Below are 18,711 nucleotides of genomic sequence, written 5' to 3' on the forward strand. Positions count from 1 at the left end.
CGATGAAGTCCATGTCGATGACGACTGCAGAAGAATGATTGCATATGAAAGTCTTTATTCGGTCCTTCAACTTCTTTTACTCTATTCTTTATGTACCATTTCTCTCTTGCACACACGCCTCTCTTTCATCCCACAATGCGCGATTCTTTCTTCAAACAAGAGACGAGGAGTTCCAAGAGTCCCTGACCAGCGCTGTGATGATAATTGGCAACTAGCTTCGCAAGAGCTTTCAGTAGTAGTAGCCCCCTTGTACATCAGTTTGGTAGTCGTAACCGTTGGCCTGTTAAAATATGAAATAAGAAGAAAGATAAAAAATTAAGTGTTTTGTAAAGACTACTTCCAATCCATTTCCTGCCTGACAAAATCTAATGAAAAGAAAATGAGCGTAAGTGAAATAGATAGAAAAGAAATGATATAAACACCACACTGAAAGAAAGTTAAGCGAAATCTACGTATAAAGAAAATTAGATTATGCATGTACATGTTGAAAAAGATATGATAATACAGGCTCAATGGAGTTAAGAATATCATATATTTACTGGTTTAGTTATTGCTGTCACGTCTATAGCAATGAATTATTCATGGGCAAATATTTGATACCAGCGTTAATTCAGGGTAAAACATTGTTGATGTGCAGTTTTGTAAAAGAGTGTGCAAAAAAAAAATATATATATCTTTCTGCTATGTGTCAAAGCTGAAGGGAAAAAAAAATCATTCTCGATTGGATGTGGTAATGTGAAGAACACTTAACGAGATAAGTATGATTGAGTGGAAGATTTGCGCTCGATGGTCGTGAGCTATTCATCCCTACGCGTACACCCGCATCATGTTGGATAAAAAGCAAGCCAAAACATTTATGTTTCAACACCAAAACTGATTGGGACTGATTGCCGACGGTAGTGTGCAAAAGAGACCCCACATGGCCTGGTTGACACATTTTAATTCTGCTGTTTGTCTTTCTCACCACAACTCTTTTGATGATGGATGTCCAAAGCTTTCGAAAATGATTGTGATAAACATCATTTTGAGCTGGAATGACCCCCACCCCCTCCCAAAAAACAAAAGGAAAGAAATATTCCTGTGCTCCTTGGAAGGCAACATCAATACGGCTTTCTTCCTTCATCCACGCCGAGTAGTTTTGGCTGAACGCGGGTCCATCACCCACGTGCGTAGTTTCGTCGCCCCGAGTCGAACACTAGCCGCGCCGTACTCGGGGGCCTCTCGCATGTTTAACCACAATATCCTCCCTTCCTTCTCCTGGTGGAAAGATTTGGAATGATGAAATTACAGTCCCCGCTTCTGTATTTAGCAACGCTGTGGAAACTTTGTCTTATTCTCTTGCGTGCCTAGATGCCTAGGAGGGTTGGAAGGTGGTTCTAACTACAGAGCACCAACAACCTACCATGATTACCCCCTTATAGACTCCTCAAGAGTAGAAATGATGGATCGCGTCCTGAGTTTGACGAAATATATATACTGTTAAGACTTGGAGCTCGTCGCTTTAATCGCCTACAAGGAACAAAAACAGTCGTCGATAATGAGTTTTGATTGAGAGCCCTAGAGTTTCCTAATTTACTCTGTCTCTTCTGCGGAATTCGAGTGAACACTTCCTCCCGCCTCATTCTCGAGGAGTAACCAGCCGCGCGGATTTGGTGCAGCTATTAATATCTCGACAGAGAATAATTACTCCAATTTGACACAAGTAGGATCGGGTGGTGTTTTATTCAGAATGATGTTAATAGCCTGACGTGATTACACTACCTCGGGTTTGAGATTGTTTTTCATTTTACTCAGCAAATCAAAGCTAATAATCACTCATATTCTTTGGGGCTCAGAAGATTTGCTGATAATTCTGAATGTTTCGTCATATTATACTCGTGATAAAACATGGAGTAACGAAGGAGCAGAACCAAAAAAAAAAAAAAAAAATCACTGCGATCACCATTATCATCACTCTCATCACACGAGATTCTCGTTATCATGTCTTTTTTTATTCCTGAATAATCGTTTTAAGGAAATATTTTGATAAAAACGAGGAGTTATACTGACAGTTCCCAGTCACATCTTCGCATGCCTTTTGATCTGGTGTGTCTCATAAAATTTACGTCCAACATTATCAACGTATTCAATTGAACCCTATTCTAATTGACTTCACATTAAGGATATTGATATAGGTTGCATATATAACATAAAATAAAATTACTCTGAACAGAACAAGCATACTAAATCTAGGCTCGTTTTAGTTTGAAGTTGAACCATGTTTTGACTTTGTGCGTTGGCAATAAACGGACATTTTTTTCTTTATGACTTTATCATAATTTTTATCCTTTTTTCTTGAGGCGAATGATTAGTTCGAAATGTATAAAACCACACATTGCTCTGTGATATGTAAATTGATCCATTTACCATGAGATTTCTTAGACGATAATCATTTTCATGAGTTATATTTAAGAGGGAAATTGCAAGAATTCGTATTCGGATAAAGTCATGCGAGCTATATCACTGTTATTGAGGGAGGCGACCATTTTCCCCCCTCAAGTTTGTCTTTGGAAATTATGAGAGCAACTTCTACGACGTCACGAGAATTGATGTGTGAACAGCGTGTGAAAGCACAGCCCGACGTGTTTGCGAGATATACAGGATTTCATTTGCACAAGTGATTAGTGGAAGTGATGGTGAAGTCACCGAGAGAGTAAACATTGAGTTTCCATGGAAATTCCCTTTAAGAGAACAATGGCCAACAACAATCATTGGTAATTAAGAAGAGCCTAACCCCCCACTACTCCGATTGGAAAAATCAATTTTGTCGAATAACATTGACAATATAGCGTGGGTGCTGCAATCACTCATGCACATTTTGTTGCACCCCCCCCCCCCTTCCCAATAAGATTAGCTCGGAGTAATAATACTCCTCTTTTTTAAAGTGGTTAAAACCTACACGAAAATCCACCACAAATCACAGCCAACTTCAATAAACAAACAAGAGTAAACAAACAAACAAACAAACAAACAAACACAAACAAAATAAAGAATATGAAATATTAGAGTCACATCTGGAACTTCAGTTGCATGTAATGGCAATGAAAATAGTATTGGGGGCGAATCGTATAAATGTTATGATTTCTTCACAATCACTTCATTGATTTCTTCTTACGTTTCACCGTGCCTTCTATGAACGGACAGCACGAGGTACACGTAAAAGTAGTAATTCTATACCTGTAGACCTTAATTACACTTGTCGTATTCCCCGTGATATGACGAAAACATGACATTTGAAACGATTCTGGTTTCTGTCAGAACAAGATCAGAAATATGTTTAGCCTGGGGCTATTATATCCCCTTTTGTCTGCTACATAAACGCACTACCCTAAAAGACCAGTATTTTTTTCTTCTTTAACTCGGCGGTCCCCGGGTACGCCATTAACAAGCGACGCTCGAGTTGATGTCTATCGGGCTAGAAGCGGCGCACGCGAAGCCGAGCGGCTGGTGGACAATAACAGACACTCGCACACGCTTACAGCCTCTTTCCCCCCTCACGGGGGCGGTGGGATTTTTTGTTGTCTTAATGCTTTGTACGCCTCGTGTACAACGGACAAGCTTCACCGCTAATCTCTCCAATATCAGTCAAGTTTGAACATGATCTTGACAGAAACTGCCGGAGGGAAAACCGATGAATATTAAGCAGGAAAGGTCGTACACACTGCGTAAACTTAATTCAGGGGAGAAGAGAGAAGAAGGAACCTGCTTAAGTCTAAGATGTAGTCCCACGCGTTAATTATTATGGTGGCCTGACATAACATGAACAGGAAGACGTGGGGTTATGGGTATGTGGGACAGTTAATTTGATGGGTTCGATCTCACTTTGTGGTAAAACTTTGGCGATTACAGAGTTAAAAGCGCTAATGCTGATTGACGTAGGTGTTTGAATGGAGCATTATTTTTTATTTGCCCATGGCCTTTAAAGCTTAAGTGACATTCAAGTTAATTTCCAATCCCAGTTTTTTTTTTTCTTCGCTCTCATTGATTACATTTTCATCCCTAACACAGATAGTAGCCGTTCATCGATGTCGAATTCCAAACAGGCTTCTCAAGAGAACAAGTCTCGGGCTTTAACGAAAAGTCATATTCCAGCCTAGGATCACTCATTTTACTTTAGTTTATAGCCTATCACATAGGCCTATATTAGGTGTACCTCATTTCCTTTATTTCGCATTATTATTTGATCTGGTCTGAACTTTCTTATCCGCTCTCCATTTTTCATTCACTAACAATGATTATTATGGGCTTGCAGCCGAACAAGCTTCCTTTTATATAGGTCCCGCCATACTTCTTGTACAATCCGAACCGATTGTCTTAACTTTGTCTTCGAGAGTAAGAAAGAAAAGAAAAAAAAAGAGAGAAAATAGTACTCTTGATAAGCCTATGCTTGTGATAGAAAAAGCTTAACCAATGATATATGGCATGGTGCCTGAATAGAAAAAGACACTTTGGACTTTGCACCTGTTGTTAATCAGAATATCACTGCAAAGTGGCAGTAATGGAACAAGATGTGAAACGATTTTGGGGCGATTGTCAATGTCTAAAAGAACTCTTTCTCCAAACATGTACGTCCTACGTGTAGATTCACTATAAATTAACGCAGAAACCGTGCAAAACATGAGTATTTATTGTGATATTTTGAGGACATGTTTATTCAAGAGTTGTAAATCATCGACAACTTTGTTAATTTCATTTGCCGACCTAGATGGGGAATTTGTGCAGAAAGTCGTGGCGTACCTTGATAGAACGATTTAGAATAAAACATAGAGGAAGTTTCACAAAGGAACATGATTCTCTAGGACAAGGGTATGGACATGACGAAACACTTTTGTTTCTTTAGAAACCCTTGACTTAGCTTACATAATGAGAGATGGCGTCAATCGACATGCTAACACTGACGATATTATCGATAATAGTTTATATCGATAATATCGCAAATAGGCTCGCAACTATACGAACTACTTTCACACATTCTCTAACTTGGAAGAGTTAGAGGTTCCTTGTTATCATCGAAGTTAGCTAAGTACAAGTTAAGTTGAAGTTAAGGCCACGTCGTGTGAGCTTAGCTGATATACATCTCAGTTACAGGCCAAAGGACGGTGCACTTTTCATAAAGAATGAAAGGCATGTAAACAAAGCTTTCGTTTTTGTTTTTTGTGTTTGTTCTTAGCTGTGAAAAAACGCTTGCTTTCCTCGAACAAGACATACAAGACGAAAGGAATTTCAAGTGCTCCACTTAACAAAAGCAATGATTGCAAGCCCGTACGCACTATGAAAGCAGAGAATGGGAGGGAAAAAAAAAAAAGATCCGTCATGCCTGTTGCTACTATTGAAACTGTAGTGGATGGCGTGTTGAAGGCATATCTTTATTCAATAGCCGCCGCACACAAGAGCATATGATAGACCGCTAATGCCGCTAATTACTGTCCTTTTAATTTAACCCAATAACCCATTCACCGATACTTAGCTTTCCATAGAACCACGATAAATTATCTACTCGCTCGCGCGTGCGTGCGCGTGTGCGGGTTGAATCGCGCATCTCCGCATTGAACCAACAATTCGGCGCCACTGCCTTTGTATGTGTGCACTGTATCCGAGTTGTGAACAAACCGTGGACAGGAAGAGGGGGTGCATCGGAGGAAACGGTGCCGTTGTCTTGCGATCCCATGATGCCGTAGTTCTGGTAGATGGTTTTGGTCAGTTAAACAGACACCGTTTCCGGGAGCTGGTGCCTAAGCCCCCAAACCGTGACGATGTTTTTAATTTTGTCACCCGAACCTTTGTCGGGGATGTCAAACGTAAGCGAAGAGAAATTTAGTGCCGAAATCTACTGTTGAATGGAGAGATAAAACAACATGCTTTCATCGTCTGAATGCATTTCTTGGGATTTTTTTTATCTCGTTCCGTAGGCACGAGGCGCCCACAATCATTATGAATACTTAATCAGGAAACATCAACATTCATTTGCAGGAATCTAGAGGTCATAATCAGACTGGTCCACGATTAGGAGGCTCTAAAGTGACTAGATCTCGCCCGCTGTCAGCTATCAGCTGCATGATCTAGATTTACTTCTTTTTCCGCCCCTTCCCTCATAAAGACAACACAGCCATGGAGATGAAAACAAAAGCTCTCTCTACTGGTCGCGTTCCTAGTGCCATCACCCGCGAACTCACTGGATGGAAATTATGAAACGTCAACAAAAACAACAAAAAGCTTAAGAAAAAAGAGAATGCAACAACCAGCAATAGAATTATGAAATGCGGCATATAATTAAAATGTAAAACAACAGAAAAACGAAAACCTGATAAAAAAACCCCTGAAGAGATATCGCCTTTAAAAGCAATGCTACTCTCTAAATTCCGTGGATTGAAAGTCAGTCTAATAGATTGTAGTCAGGACCAATCCAAAATTGGATTGAAAGTTTCAATCGAATAAGATTGAATTCTAACTCTATTAGATTGAAAACTTCAATTCAACTTTTGGATTGGTCCCTGACTACAATCTATTTCAATCTAAGGAATTTAGAGTGTAGTTTATTTTAAAAAAATGGAAGGAAAAAATCAACAGTCCTCATGAAATTTGGGGAATTCGGACACATGCTATTATGCAGACTGTTATGACAATTGAAGTAATGATGATGACGACCATGATGATAATTACTGAATTATGAAACGCATTATGATTATCCATGATAATTTTCTGTGCTCTTCACATCAACATATTGTTATAACACTGTGTTAAACAGCTATATAGGTAGTATGCATATTTGAATACACATCAAGCTGATTTATTCTATAGGCATAATCATGATTAAGAATAAATCATTACATTTGTGAAAAGAAAAAAGTTTCACCGCTGCTTTGAAAAATTCACGTGAGGGTATTTTCTTTATTTCTATGGTGATTTTATCAATTGCAGTATCAACAGCATTGATAATGGTATAATGTTACAATGCATGTAATGATAATAACAATACTAATTTACACTTAGATAGGGTTCAATACAAATGTTTCCAAGAACTTTACAAAAGTTATCTATTCATTACTTAAACTTAACATCAATAAATTTGAAAGTACAATATTACTACTATACAATGAACATAAACATTTGGAGAAATTAGAATACAGTCATAATAATGCTATGACAAAAAAAAAATGCATTGCAAAATAAGAATTATACTAACTGCAAGTAATTTTGAATCTGATGACACTCCAAATTAATATAATTATATTTAAATATAGTTTTACTAAATATGTATAATCAGTAGTGGCAGCAAAAAAAAATCAGAGGGGATTTGAAAGATTCAAGATAAAAGACAACACTCTTTTTGGATGTCAGTAAATAAAATATCATCTCATGATTGATGACAGCCAATGGCATAGTTTAATGGCCATTATGTCACTTTCAGAGATCGTAGTTCCTTTTAGATTTTGTTGAGACGAATAAGTCATGTCATAATCTTCTAATCCAGGGAGCTGCATAAGGGCGTACGTGATATTTTACGAAAGAGCAAAGCAGTGAAATGACACAAAAGTTTGCACAAGGACTCATCTTTAGCCGAAACTTGTCTTGTTGGATATATCATTCACTTTACAAAAAATTTGTTTGTAATGAGGGAAAGACATTATTCCCTATACAAGTTGTTAAAGCTCTTACCTCCTACGGGTGTGTGAGTGTGTGTTTTAAGAAAGCTTCATACTCAACAAAATTCACTGACTTTTAGATTTCAAAAATACCACTCAAAGTCTGCTGAAACTCCTGTAGGTTCTATAAAAAAAACAAAAAAACACATATCGAATTTTCACTGAAGCGCTTGAGCTCATGTCTCATTAAAAGTGCGTGTTTAGCCACATACTGTGACGAAAAGTATCTATGATATTTATAGGCCTGTTAGTACGTCACTGAAATGGAAGGTGACAGAACAATAGAATAAAGTAACATTGCAGTATATTCTCTGATGTACATACATTTATTATCCATGTCTTTGTATCAACTAATAAATGTAGATTGTAAAAGCGTAGTTCGTCGTCCATTTCATTGGAGGTCCGTGGCTGTCCCTACAAACACACGACGGACAAATCAGTTGACAGTGTCGAAATAGTTAAACTCATATAAAAGCTATAAAAATGTTAATTTTGTTAAGACTAACAACAGGTTGACTTCAATTTGTACTATACCTCAATGTGCCATGACGTTCTATGTGGATAAAAAAGAATCATAAGGACACTTTTTATTATAGCACCTGTAATCTTGATGACGTGGAATTTCATGCCATTTATCTCTTTCTCCATTAAAAAAAAAAACCCGAAAGAAATAAAAGAAATAGAAAGCAGAGAGAGAGAGAGAGAGGGATAGAGAGAGAGAGGGAGAGAAATAAGACAAAGCAAGAAAGAAAACCACGATGGCCCAGCGATCGGTCAGAGCAATTAGCATTTTACAGTCCCATTCGCTTAAGGCTATGCTGGACTCAAAAGAAATCGCCCCGCTCCCAACACCAACAGAGGGACTTTCGCTCACTGCAAAGCATCGAGCAGGTGAAGGGGAAACTGGGAATCATTTCCGCAGGACCGAGGTTAAAATTAAAGTACCCGTGCTTCGTGACCGACGCATTCAATGGAAATTACTATGATTCTATACTTCCTAAAGATTAATTTAAGACGATGTGAACAATATTTTTGTGTTGCCTTTTTCCCTATCCTCTCTGTCTTGTAATGCCTGCCTTGTTTTGAATTACTTTACATTTTACTTTTGTACTTAAAAGAAAGTATAAATGTTTTAGGCCGATCGCATGTGTTGTCCACAGCATACAAGCACTGCTTTTTAGTGGACTCCTCATTTCTCTTTTTGTTTTCCTCAGAACATAGATAATGTAACAAGTTTGGTTTGAAACTATACGCGTATTTGCTTTCTATTCTTTGATAACCTCTAATTTTCATCTTAAAGTCAATCAATGTTTAGGTATCTACTCAAGATCATTTGTAGTTTTCTTGTATTAATATGTTCAATGGAAGGAATTTAAAAAAAAGGAACTGAAATTGAACAGAAATTGAACTTGATGCATGTGCACGCTGTGATCAGTCTCGGCTTATCCACCAAGAAGGCGCATTTTCTAAACGTCAGAATGCTTTTTGTGGTTTATCTTTTTCACCCTATCAATTGTATATCCATAACTTTTATTTATCATATTTTGTAATGTTGAAATATTATGTACTTATATCTTATGTAAAAAAAAATAGTATTTACAAGTTTTGTTGGAGATGGGAAAAAAAATGAATGAATGAATGTTTGAATGAAAGGACCGTGTGTAGATGTCATGCTGGCGATGAACATAGCGATGAACAAATGTTTGATTGTTATAAACAATCAGGGCTTATCCTTAAATTTAAACGGATAAACAATTAAGAGATGCAGAAACAAGGACATGAAATGATAATCCTGGACTTCGAAATGAAACGATGCACCTGCACTAAATAGTGTTCGGTTGGAAGCTAATAATGAAATAATTACATTAAATTTCATTTAATTTTCAGTTTACTGTATAGATCTAGTCCGAAGAGAAGAATATCTGAAATGTTCAAAATTAATGAATGTCAGATGAATAATTAGGCCCTACTCAAAAACTAAAAGTTGCTCAGAAGTAATTTCAGGTACTTAGAAATTTGATTCAGGGTAATAAGTGTTATAATTTGCTTCTTTTGACCTTTAATAATTTCCCCTCTATTGATCATTCCATAGCGTACATGTACGTGCGAATGCCAGTATTAAGTAAGTATATGACTTACCGGTAAATTAATCGTGGTCGATTTTATGTCCAGAGTGATTTTTGATCGGATTTCCCTTGGGTCATGACACGTATGATTTGTTAATTTCCCTGTTCAATAATTGCCATAAGTTCCTCATATGTGAATTCGTCTGACAGAGATGTTGTTGGGCTTACACTGTCTCTGAAGACAGATAGCAATTGAAGATTTCCAGGGGCGCTCTTTGTAAGTGTAATCAGGCGCGCGTAATTGTGTGTGTAGAGCGCAGTGGTGCACGATTTATGGATGGCAGTGTCGTGTCTATACTAATTTGACGATGTGTGGTGTCTAACACAAACCAATCCACAAGGGGAATGATATTAGCTACCAAAACCAAATGATCAAACAGGAGAAGGAAAAAGCAGAAGAAGGGGAAGAACAAGAAGTAGAAGAAAGGTTAAAAAGAACACTAGAGGTCCCTATTTTTTTTTTTGTTCTGTATCATCTCTTTAGCGGTTCACATTTATTTTATAAAGCCTCATAAACTTAGCTGACAATGGAACATTATTTTTTTCACCTCAGGAAAATAATTAACTCCATATTTTCTGTCAGTTTCATATTCTGAAGTATATCTGCTTAAAATCTTGTACACTTTCTTCTTCTTCTTCTTCTTCTTCTTCTTCTTTTAATGAGAAGGGAAATCATTATTCCATGACTTCCTTTATGTGTCACTCAATTCATATTGTTAATTTGCGATTTCATTTTTGTTTGTCGGAAATGAAAAATGAAATAAATGAAATGAAATCAAAGGAAATGATGCAATTATAACATAGAACAGCACTACTAAATACAACGCATTTCTCATTTCTCCTATGTTCGATCGTAAGTATATATAAATAAGTATTACAATCTCATTTACAGTCTACTTAAAAGCGTTGTTTATCCAGATAAACCTTAATGATATGAATAAGTCATCATAACTCTCAGGAAGTACTGTGAATTTGTTATAATTCCTTATGGAAAACTTCTTTCTTCAAAATTTCCTCAATAAAACTGTAAAATAACCTTCTTCCAAGAATATTATTGAAACATTTCGTGAGGACTCTTTAAGTATTTTGGATGCAAGGCAAACTAAGAAGAAATACAGCGATCAAGTGAATTAGATAAATTCGCTTCAGCAAATTTTCTCTCCAACTGTATGAGATGACCTGCTGTTTGGTAGTAAACAATGCATGCATTGAAGCAAGCCTTTCTTCATTACACCGTGTTCAATGTCTGGCATCAAGATTGCAGGGGAAAGATAAAAAGGAACCGTCTGAATAATCAAAATGAACTGGAGCAGCTTTCACGCTAAACTCCTGACTAAATTTGCCGTCCGACGTGCTTCGAACCGCTGTACAATATTCGCTGGCCCACCCGCTGGTAACAGCTCGCCGTGTCTGGCGAAGCCACGGCGGCAGTCCCTGGCGGTAGCTCCGGCAACGGTGTCAAGGCACGTATGCCCTGGAAGTACGCGCCGAGAGTTTTTCCAATAGCCCGACTCAAACCCTTTTCATCCCCAGCGTTCTATTTTTCCAGGTTTCCTGTATGAAGGTGAGATGATAGCTGCAGAGATCTCACAGCCTTTCAAGAAAAACGCACATGTAAATCTTCAAAGTCGGTATTTCAATCGGCGAAAATTTAATCAAACATCCTCGATTATATAGCTATGTCTATTTTCGCGCAATCAGCGCCTACAAGGCAATGATTGTTATTGGAAGGAGAGAAAATGTTATTTTGACAGATGTATTTCTACTTCAAGTTCATACATAAGGAAACTTGGCGAGTGTTTTGAAAAAAAAAAAAAGGTGATCAAACCGATGCATTATGACAGACATTTTCCTGGCAAGTACATTTTCTAAGAAACCGGAAATTAAAGGTCTACAAAGTACGGCGACAGACGCTTTACGGAAGCGGCATGAGATCTGACAATCGCTCATAAAGTATATAAAGGTTTAGCCAAGCTTGTATGTGGTCAGCGATTTGAAGATCTTGATGAAAGAAACGAGCATAACATCAGAAAACGATTCAAAGAAAACAGAGATAGTTTGGTGTGGACATTCCTATGAAAAGAATTCACATAATTAGTGTTTAGCTCGCTATATAGAGATATCTTGGTGGCAAAAACGAATTTGCACTTTGCGATAACCCGATGAGTGGCAATGGAAAATCCAAGTAAATCGTCTGATAACATAACATAGTGATAACAGAGACTTCCGGTCATAAGTATTTAACTGATAATCTCCTTTTAAAACATAGGAATGAGCTGTTACTATAAATTTGTATCACGTGCACTAATTTCCGGATACAGAATAATATTGACGAAGTTGACTATTGACAATGATTAATTTACATTCTGAAAATGTTACTTGATAATTGTCGTAAACACATTCTTAAAGCTATTTGCCAAATGATGACAATGAACATGCTATGGATAATTGCTGCAAACTGTCCCCCCCCCCCCCCTCGAAATTGCATGCCTGTAGATTTGAGAAGCGGTCATGCATTTGGAATTCGTGACAAAATTATTTTCCTTGATATAATTATTTGATTTCGTATTGCGTCGAGCGGTTATGATTTGATATTATTCCTCCATAAAACAAAATTATGAGGTCGAACCCTGAGCTATGGTAAGTTAAATAAAGCGGCTTTGCAGTGGTTCAGGAGTGGCACGCACCGGGTAATAAGTGTATTGTGCGGGTTCAGCGCGCACGTGCCCCTGTGTCACCCGCATTTGCCGTTGGTTAAGCACCCGTGCCTCCGGAATAATGCCTTATCATAACTTGATGAAATTCATACATCGGGTAAGAGAGGAAGTGATGAAAAAGAGAGCCAGGAAATATTAAAGTACGAATATTATTCCCACTGGTCGCAGTCCGAGGAAGGGTTTGTGATTACCACATAGGACAATCCCGTCACATTGGTCAAGGGGCGGAAGGAATTACCGGACTCGGGTTAGCATTCACCATGCAAAAACATAGAAGCGAAAACCCTATCAGTTTGTGGAATAACATATATGATATGTGTATCTTTTAAGTGGTCGAGGCAACCTGATTCTTTTCCTTCTGTCAAAAAAAGAAGAAGACTATTTCATCCATATATGTCTGACTAATTCTGCGATAACTGCAGCATGTGTAAACATATGACTGCTATTATCATAACATCACAGTGTCATACCCCGCACACTCGGCGTGCACACGCGCCCGCTGCCACGCGCCTTCTGAGATGAGGCTGCTTATGGATACGCTCGGCTAGTCAAAGGACGAGCAAGGTTAAGGACACACTTGTGTACTTAGGCTACGACATCGATGTCATCGAAGTACGAAATAAGGTCGCTCCATCAAAGCAATTCGTGTAAAACGACTACTTATTCCATGAAATATTTTCGCTGGGCAAAACCTCAACAGCTCTGCTTGAATGAAGTACCTTATATAGTTGAGATGATGTGTGATCTTATCTTTATACTAGATTTTCGTTAGTAATATGCTTCTTAACCAAAATGGCAAAACTGAATTTCATTCGTCAAATGGATGCGACAAAGAAGAATACTCTGGTTGATTTCCTGTAAACACTCTCACCAAAGGAAACTTTCAGTTTCATATATAGATTTACCTTAGCATGCAATGATATTTCATTGCTTGGAGGAAAGACAGTGCACCCATGGTGTGATGTTTTCACAAAATTGAAGTGTTCTTTCTAATTCTCTGCGAGAGAATTGAAAAAAAAAGACACAAAACATGAGGAACAAAAACTGCCGTATGACAAGCTGGATGGAACATCTAACCATGTACCACTCACAAGAACTTCACTCGCCCGTTTCTTCTTCAAGAAGCCTTACCAAAAGACTCCCTACCCCCCCCCCCCCCCCATGCTAACGTGAATACATCACGGGATTATTGGATGTTTGCATCTTTCTCCGATTCCTGAGCTTGACGTATTGATCTGTCCGAAATTGAAAGAAAATAACGAAGCGGGGATTTATAGTTGACAGCAAGGAGTTAGTTAAAGTTTCCCCCCTCTCTCCCTGTCCCCCGTACAGTCTCTCTCTCTCGTTCGCCTTCTATCGCTTCCTCCCCGTTAGAGATTCGGACAGCATTCGGTTTCACCTGCCCTGGTTTCCGTTCGGATCGCGGGCCTCCATTGGCGGGAGCGGGAAGAGCGCGAGCAACGGGAAGGACACAGTGGAGAAAAACACCTGCCTCGCTGGATTGTGGAATGACGGAAAACTATTCATAACGGCGCTTACATTCGACGAACCCAGTACAATTAGATGTCTGAAGAAAAAAAAAAACCTTTCACTTAGAAATTAGCCATCTCTGAGCTTAATGAACCTATTCTTTTGATTTTTACACATTTGACATATGACATTGAAAGGAAGATGGAAAAAAAGACCAACAATTCATGTCTAAGGCATCGCGGTAAAAATGTAAAAGATTTAAAGTTGTGTTATCATATCATCTAGTTTATCACTAGATAAACGAGTCATGATAATCTTGTCCCATTAATGCATTTAGCGCCACCATCTTTGTAATGCATTCACGTCTCCCCTTGAGTATTAGGCAAAATAAAACATCCGCCATTCGTTGATCATGGATTATCTTCCATAAAATCGTAACTCAAGCTTTCGCATGAAGCATAATCTTGTCGCTCAACACTGTTGAAGATATGAAAAAAAATCTGATGACTTATTGCAAGTTTACGCATGAGATTGCAGGTATAATATATACGTGCTTACTCTTTGATCATATCTTCCATGAATTCGTAACTCAAGCTATCGCATAAAGCATGATCTTGTCGCTCAACACTGTCTAAGATATGGGAAAAAAAAAACATCTGACCTATTCCAAGTTCACGCATCAGTGTATGAGATTGCAGGTATATATACGTGCTTACTCTTTGAGTGATATATCAACATTTTTCTATTCGGATATTATCTGGTTTGCATGCTGCGTTTTTGTATGAATCTTAAACTTCGAAAAATCAACAAATTGCGCTGAGTACATAAGGAGTTCATCACGAAGTACTGATAGCATATGGTGTTCATGCAAGAGAGCTGCTTTGTTTCTGTCTGTGTGTGCGATTGTGTGCATATGATTTGCTTTATGTTCCCTCTGTTTCTCAGGCAATATCGTTAATTTACAGATCAGCAGTTGCGATCTGAATAAATTTAATTTGTAGAGGGAGACAAAGTGAAGAAATTCGCACCTGAATATTGTCTCATTGCTTCGTTTGACTATTACTACTATTTGGTGCTCACGAGGGGACTGCATTCTACAAGCTATAGGCTTTTTTTTATCATGGCTACTACTAAAACACTGATCAATTCAGTGCTTATTTACGTCGATGTAGGGCAATTTGTCAATCAGTTGCAATGAAAACATCTCGACGGAAGAATTTCATAAATTTGAATAACAAAGCAGTACCCGCTGCATGCTATAAGGATTAGAACCAACACTTGCTGTCGGGCGAAAGCTCGGTGGTCTAGTGGAGATGACGCCTGTCCGGTGATCAGGAGGTCGTAGGTTCGAATCCTGCTCGAGTATGTACGCCCATGATTTTTTTATCATGGCTACTACTAAAACACTGATCAATTCAGTGCTTATTTACGTCGATGTAGGGCAATTTGTCAATCAGTTGCAAAGCTATAGGCTTTCAGCAATTCCCTCCATTTCCTACATATTTTCCTTCATACGATTTAGTTACATTTTGCCTATGCATTTCCTTAAATTATGTTTTGTTTTATTAAAAAAAGATGAGCTCCATCAATTTCTCTTGAATATGCAAAAGTCATATTGTATGCTTTATACTTTTGTCTGAAATGAAATAAAATAAAATGAAATGAAATGGAATGGAATGAAATAAAATGAAATGGAATGAAATGAAATGAAATGAAATGAAATGGAATGAAATGAAACGATCTTCTGCATGTGGCGTGTATTTAATCATTCTCTCTCTCCTTCACCTTTGGTCAGGATTCTACACGCAATAGACATTTTGAATGCAAAAAGTGTTTGACTCTGTTTCTCTGAAAATACCTCTGAAAGCACAATCTCTTATCTAGAATTGTCTCTTTTTTTAATTATAGTGTGATGCATTTCCTTCGGTAGAGTGATCAGTTCTAAGCTGAGTTGGGCTTGCCGCAGAAAGATATTCTTTAATTGTTTTTTTTTTCACGATTCTCTGGTGTTAAAAAAAAAACAAAAAACTGAGAAATATTTTTTGGGAACGGAGAGTTATTATGAGAGATAATGTTGTATATATCTTCCTGAATTACAGATACTTTATGTTTTTGTTTTTGTTTTTACTTCAGGTACTTTATGGGAAACAATTACACGTAAGTAATATACATGCCATATAAAAGGCCATACTGTTTGTCAGATGTGGAGAAAAAAAGGGTTCGGCCAAGTATCTTTTTTTTTTTGAGGGATGGATGGAAAGAAATGTTTAACTGTAGTTTTAAAATCTTAATGGTTATATCATGGTTATAATTCCATCCGCCAACAACTATAGGGACCTTTTTCTTTTCTTCATATAGCTATATGCCTTGTCCCAACTTTCTATGTTTTAATATCTTCTGACATGATACTCTTTTTGTACACTACACAACTTTCCCTCAGAGACTTTTTCATTCTTGAATTTTGCAAGGTCAATGATACATACTTTAGATAACTTGTTAGAAATCAGAAAATGAGATTATGATCTTTATCGTGACTATGCACATGTATATAACTTATTTGAGCTTTATCGCAGAAACGGTCTTGAAGTGTAAGGTCTAGTACTGGGAAAAATTCTTGACAGCTAATGCCTTCTTTTGTTTCAAGGTATGGTATAGTTTCGTTTGAGACCTGGCTTCAGGTTTCTAACTTTTTTAGACGAGATAATTACAAACTTCTTGTGAAATATCAAAGAGCATGTAATTCCGAGAGGAATTCAACGTTTATTTGATAAAAATTGGTTTTGAAATGGCCGAGATATCTTAGAATGGTATGGTTTGTAACATTTCAGGTGGTTTCTTGATATCTCGCAAAAAGTTAAAAGCTCAATCCTCGGCTCCACCAATACTCTACCACCCCTTTAACACACACACACACACACACACAAACACACACACACACACACACACACAAAAACAATTCGACGAAGCCAAAGAAAATGCGTACAATAACCTACACCTTCCCGTTCATGTACTAGTCACCATGTAATATTCATTTAAAAAAAAATATGTATCAGAATCTATGTCTTGAAAAAGCTGATAGCCTCTTCTATCAAATCCAATTTTAGCTGACAAACTGACTTTACATCATAACTAATACACGCTCAAACGCACCCCCACCCACACACACCAAGATTAAAAAACTTGGTCAACTCAATTTCAACTTGTCACTCAAAGATGACGAAACCATAATTAACAAAAGATATAGATCCCTCACTAAAAATATGTCATCTCAATTGAAATCATTAATGATTTGAGAAAAGGGCAAAAAAGACATTTTTGCATTACATTTCAGTAGTATCTACTTACACCTTTAATTTGGCTTGGTATAATCTGCAACATATAAAATTAGGAACTAAAAGTATTGTAATCTGAGAGACATCTCTCGACTTGTACGGTGAAGAAATAACAATTGATTTCTATTATTGAACTGATTATTTTCGCTGGCCTTCATAACAATTTGGTTTTGATGAACAATGTTGAATATTATGAGGCCGATACGTATTTCTTTTGAGAAACCTTAAAAAAAGTTCACCGCAAGTTTAACTAAGCAGACTAAAGTTTGATGCTGTCGCGGAGAATGTCAAAACTGAATGCTGCATTGGTACGACGTGTAACTGAATATAAGTCATTATTTTTGACGTGAAATTCTACTCACCATCGGCTGGCTGTCCGCGTAGTGCTCCCAGTCGTAGCTACTACCCACCGCTGGAGTTTGCACCTGATGATGTAAGCCGGCAGAGTGGCCGATCAGACCAGCCATGCCCAAGCCGTACCCTTGTTGCTGATGGTGGTGATGGTGATGCGGATGATGATGCCCGCCGAAGTCGACCATCCTCTGCTGTTGCGAGTCGGCGTCGGTGATCATCTGTTGGAGATGGAGGATGTAGTTGATGGCCGATCGGAGTGTCTTTACCTTCGAGAGCTTCTTGTTGCGCGGCTCCGTCGGTATCTTTCGGCGCAGTCTGATGAATCCCTCGTTAACCAGCTGCACGCGGCGCCTCTCTCGCGCATTCCTCCGCTGAACGAGATGCGGCTCTTTTTCCTTCGGCGGCTGTCGAGCCGACGCTGGCTTGCCGCTCCCACCTCCACCGCCCGCCGCCGAATCTGAGGAGGACGGGTTCCGGGATGCCCCCTTGCGCTTCAGTTTCTGCATGTTGCAAGTATTTGTTTGCGATCTTGTTTTGCACGTGGTGCTCATGTTGGCTTTGGAAATGTCTGAAGCAATTTGAGGGATGGAACACACTGACTGAGTTGGAGGATGCTGAACTAAGGCGGCCATGGTAGGGACGCACTTGGCACGATGAGTCGAATTGTCGACGAGAATTTTTTTTTTTTTTTTTTTAATATCCGAAGATTTATTTGAATTCGTAGTGCACTGATCTTTAGAAGAGAGGAAAGTAATGATGATGGAGAGCTCGTAGGATGTCTTGGAGAAGTGAGATGAGGTGAACACCGATCTAGAGATGAATGCAATCACGATTATGCATCAGCTTTTCACTCTGTCCTGCATATAATCATGACGTCATCATTTGCTGGATATGACGTAGCGATCATGCGCATGCGTCAACGTGAATAGCGAAGAAAGTTTGATCACTCTTGGCTTGTGTCTTGAAGTTTGTCGACTGCCCTTTTCCCTCTAATTTCAAAGGTTCATTCTTAATCTATATTCGAAATATT

General features: G+C 38.2%; 1 protein-coding gene across 1 annotated transcript; it reads right to left on the bottom strand.

Annotated features, from left to right (window-relative positions):
- Positions 1-229: 229 nt before the first annotated feature.
- LOC140228888 (uncharacterized) lies at positions 230-18,313 on the bottom strand. The gene is made up of 3 exons (XM_072309158.1): positions 17,690-18,313; positions 1,162-1,257; positions 230-280 (listed from the first exon to the last, which is right to left on the bottom strand). Exons 1-3 carry the CDS (start codon positions 18,311-18,313, stop codon positions 230-232), a joined length of 771 nt encoding a protein of 256 aa, XP_072165259.1.
- Between the last annotated feature and the right edge of the window lie 398 nt (positions 18,314-18,711).

This window comes from Diadema setosum, chromosome 5, assembly GCF_964275005.1.
Source record: "Diadema setosum chromosome 5, eeDiaSeto1, whole genome shotgun sequence".
Taxonomy (NCBI): Eukaryota; Metazoa; Echinodermata; class Echinoidea; order Diadematoida; family Diadematidae; genus Diadema; species Diadema setosum.

Excerpts from the sequence above, each read along its gene's own strand:
- LOC140228888 (XM_072309158.1), bottom strand. The coding sequence starts at position 18,313 with ATGGCCGCCTTAGTTCAGCATCCTCCAACTCAGTCAGTGTGTTCCATC. Across the intron at positions 1,258-17,689 it reads ACGCGGACAGCCAGCCGATG|GAGAAGGAAGGGAGGATATT; the intron begins GTGAGTAGAATT and ends TCTTTCCACCAG. Across the intron at positions 281-1,161 it reads CGACGAAACTACGCACGTGG|GCCAACGGTTACGACTACCA; the intron begins GTGATGGACCCG and ends ATATTTTAACAG.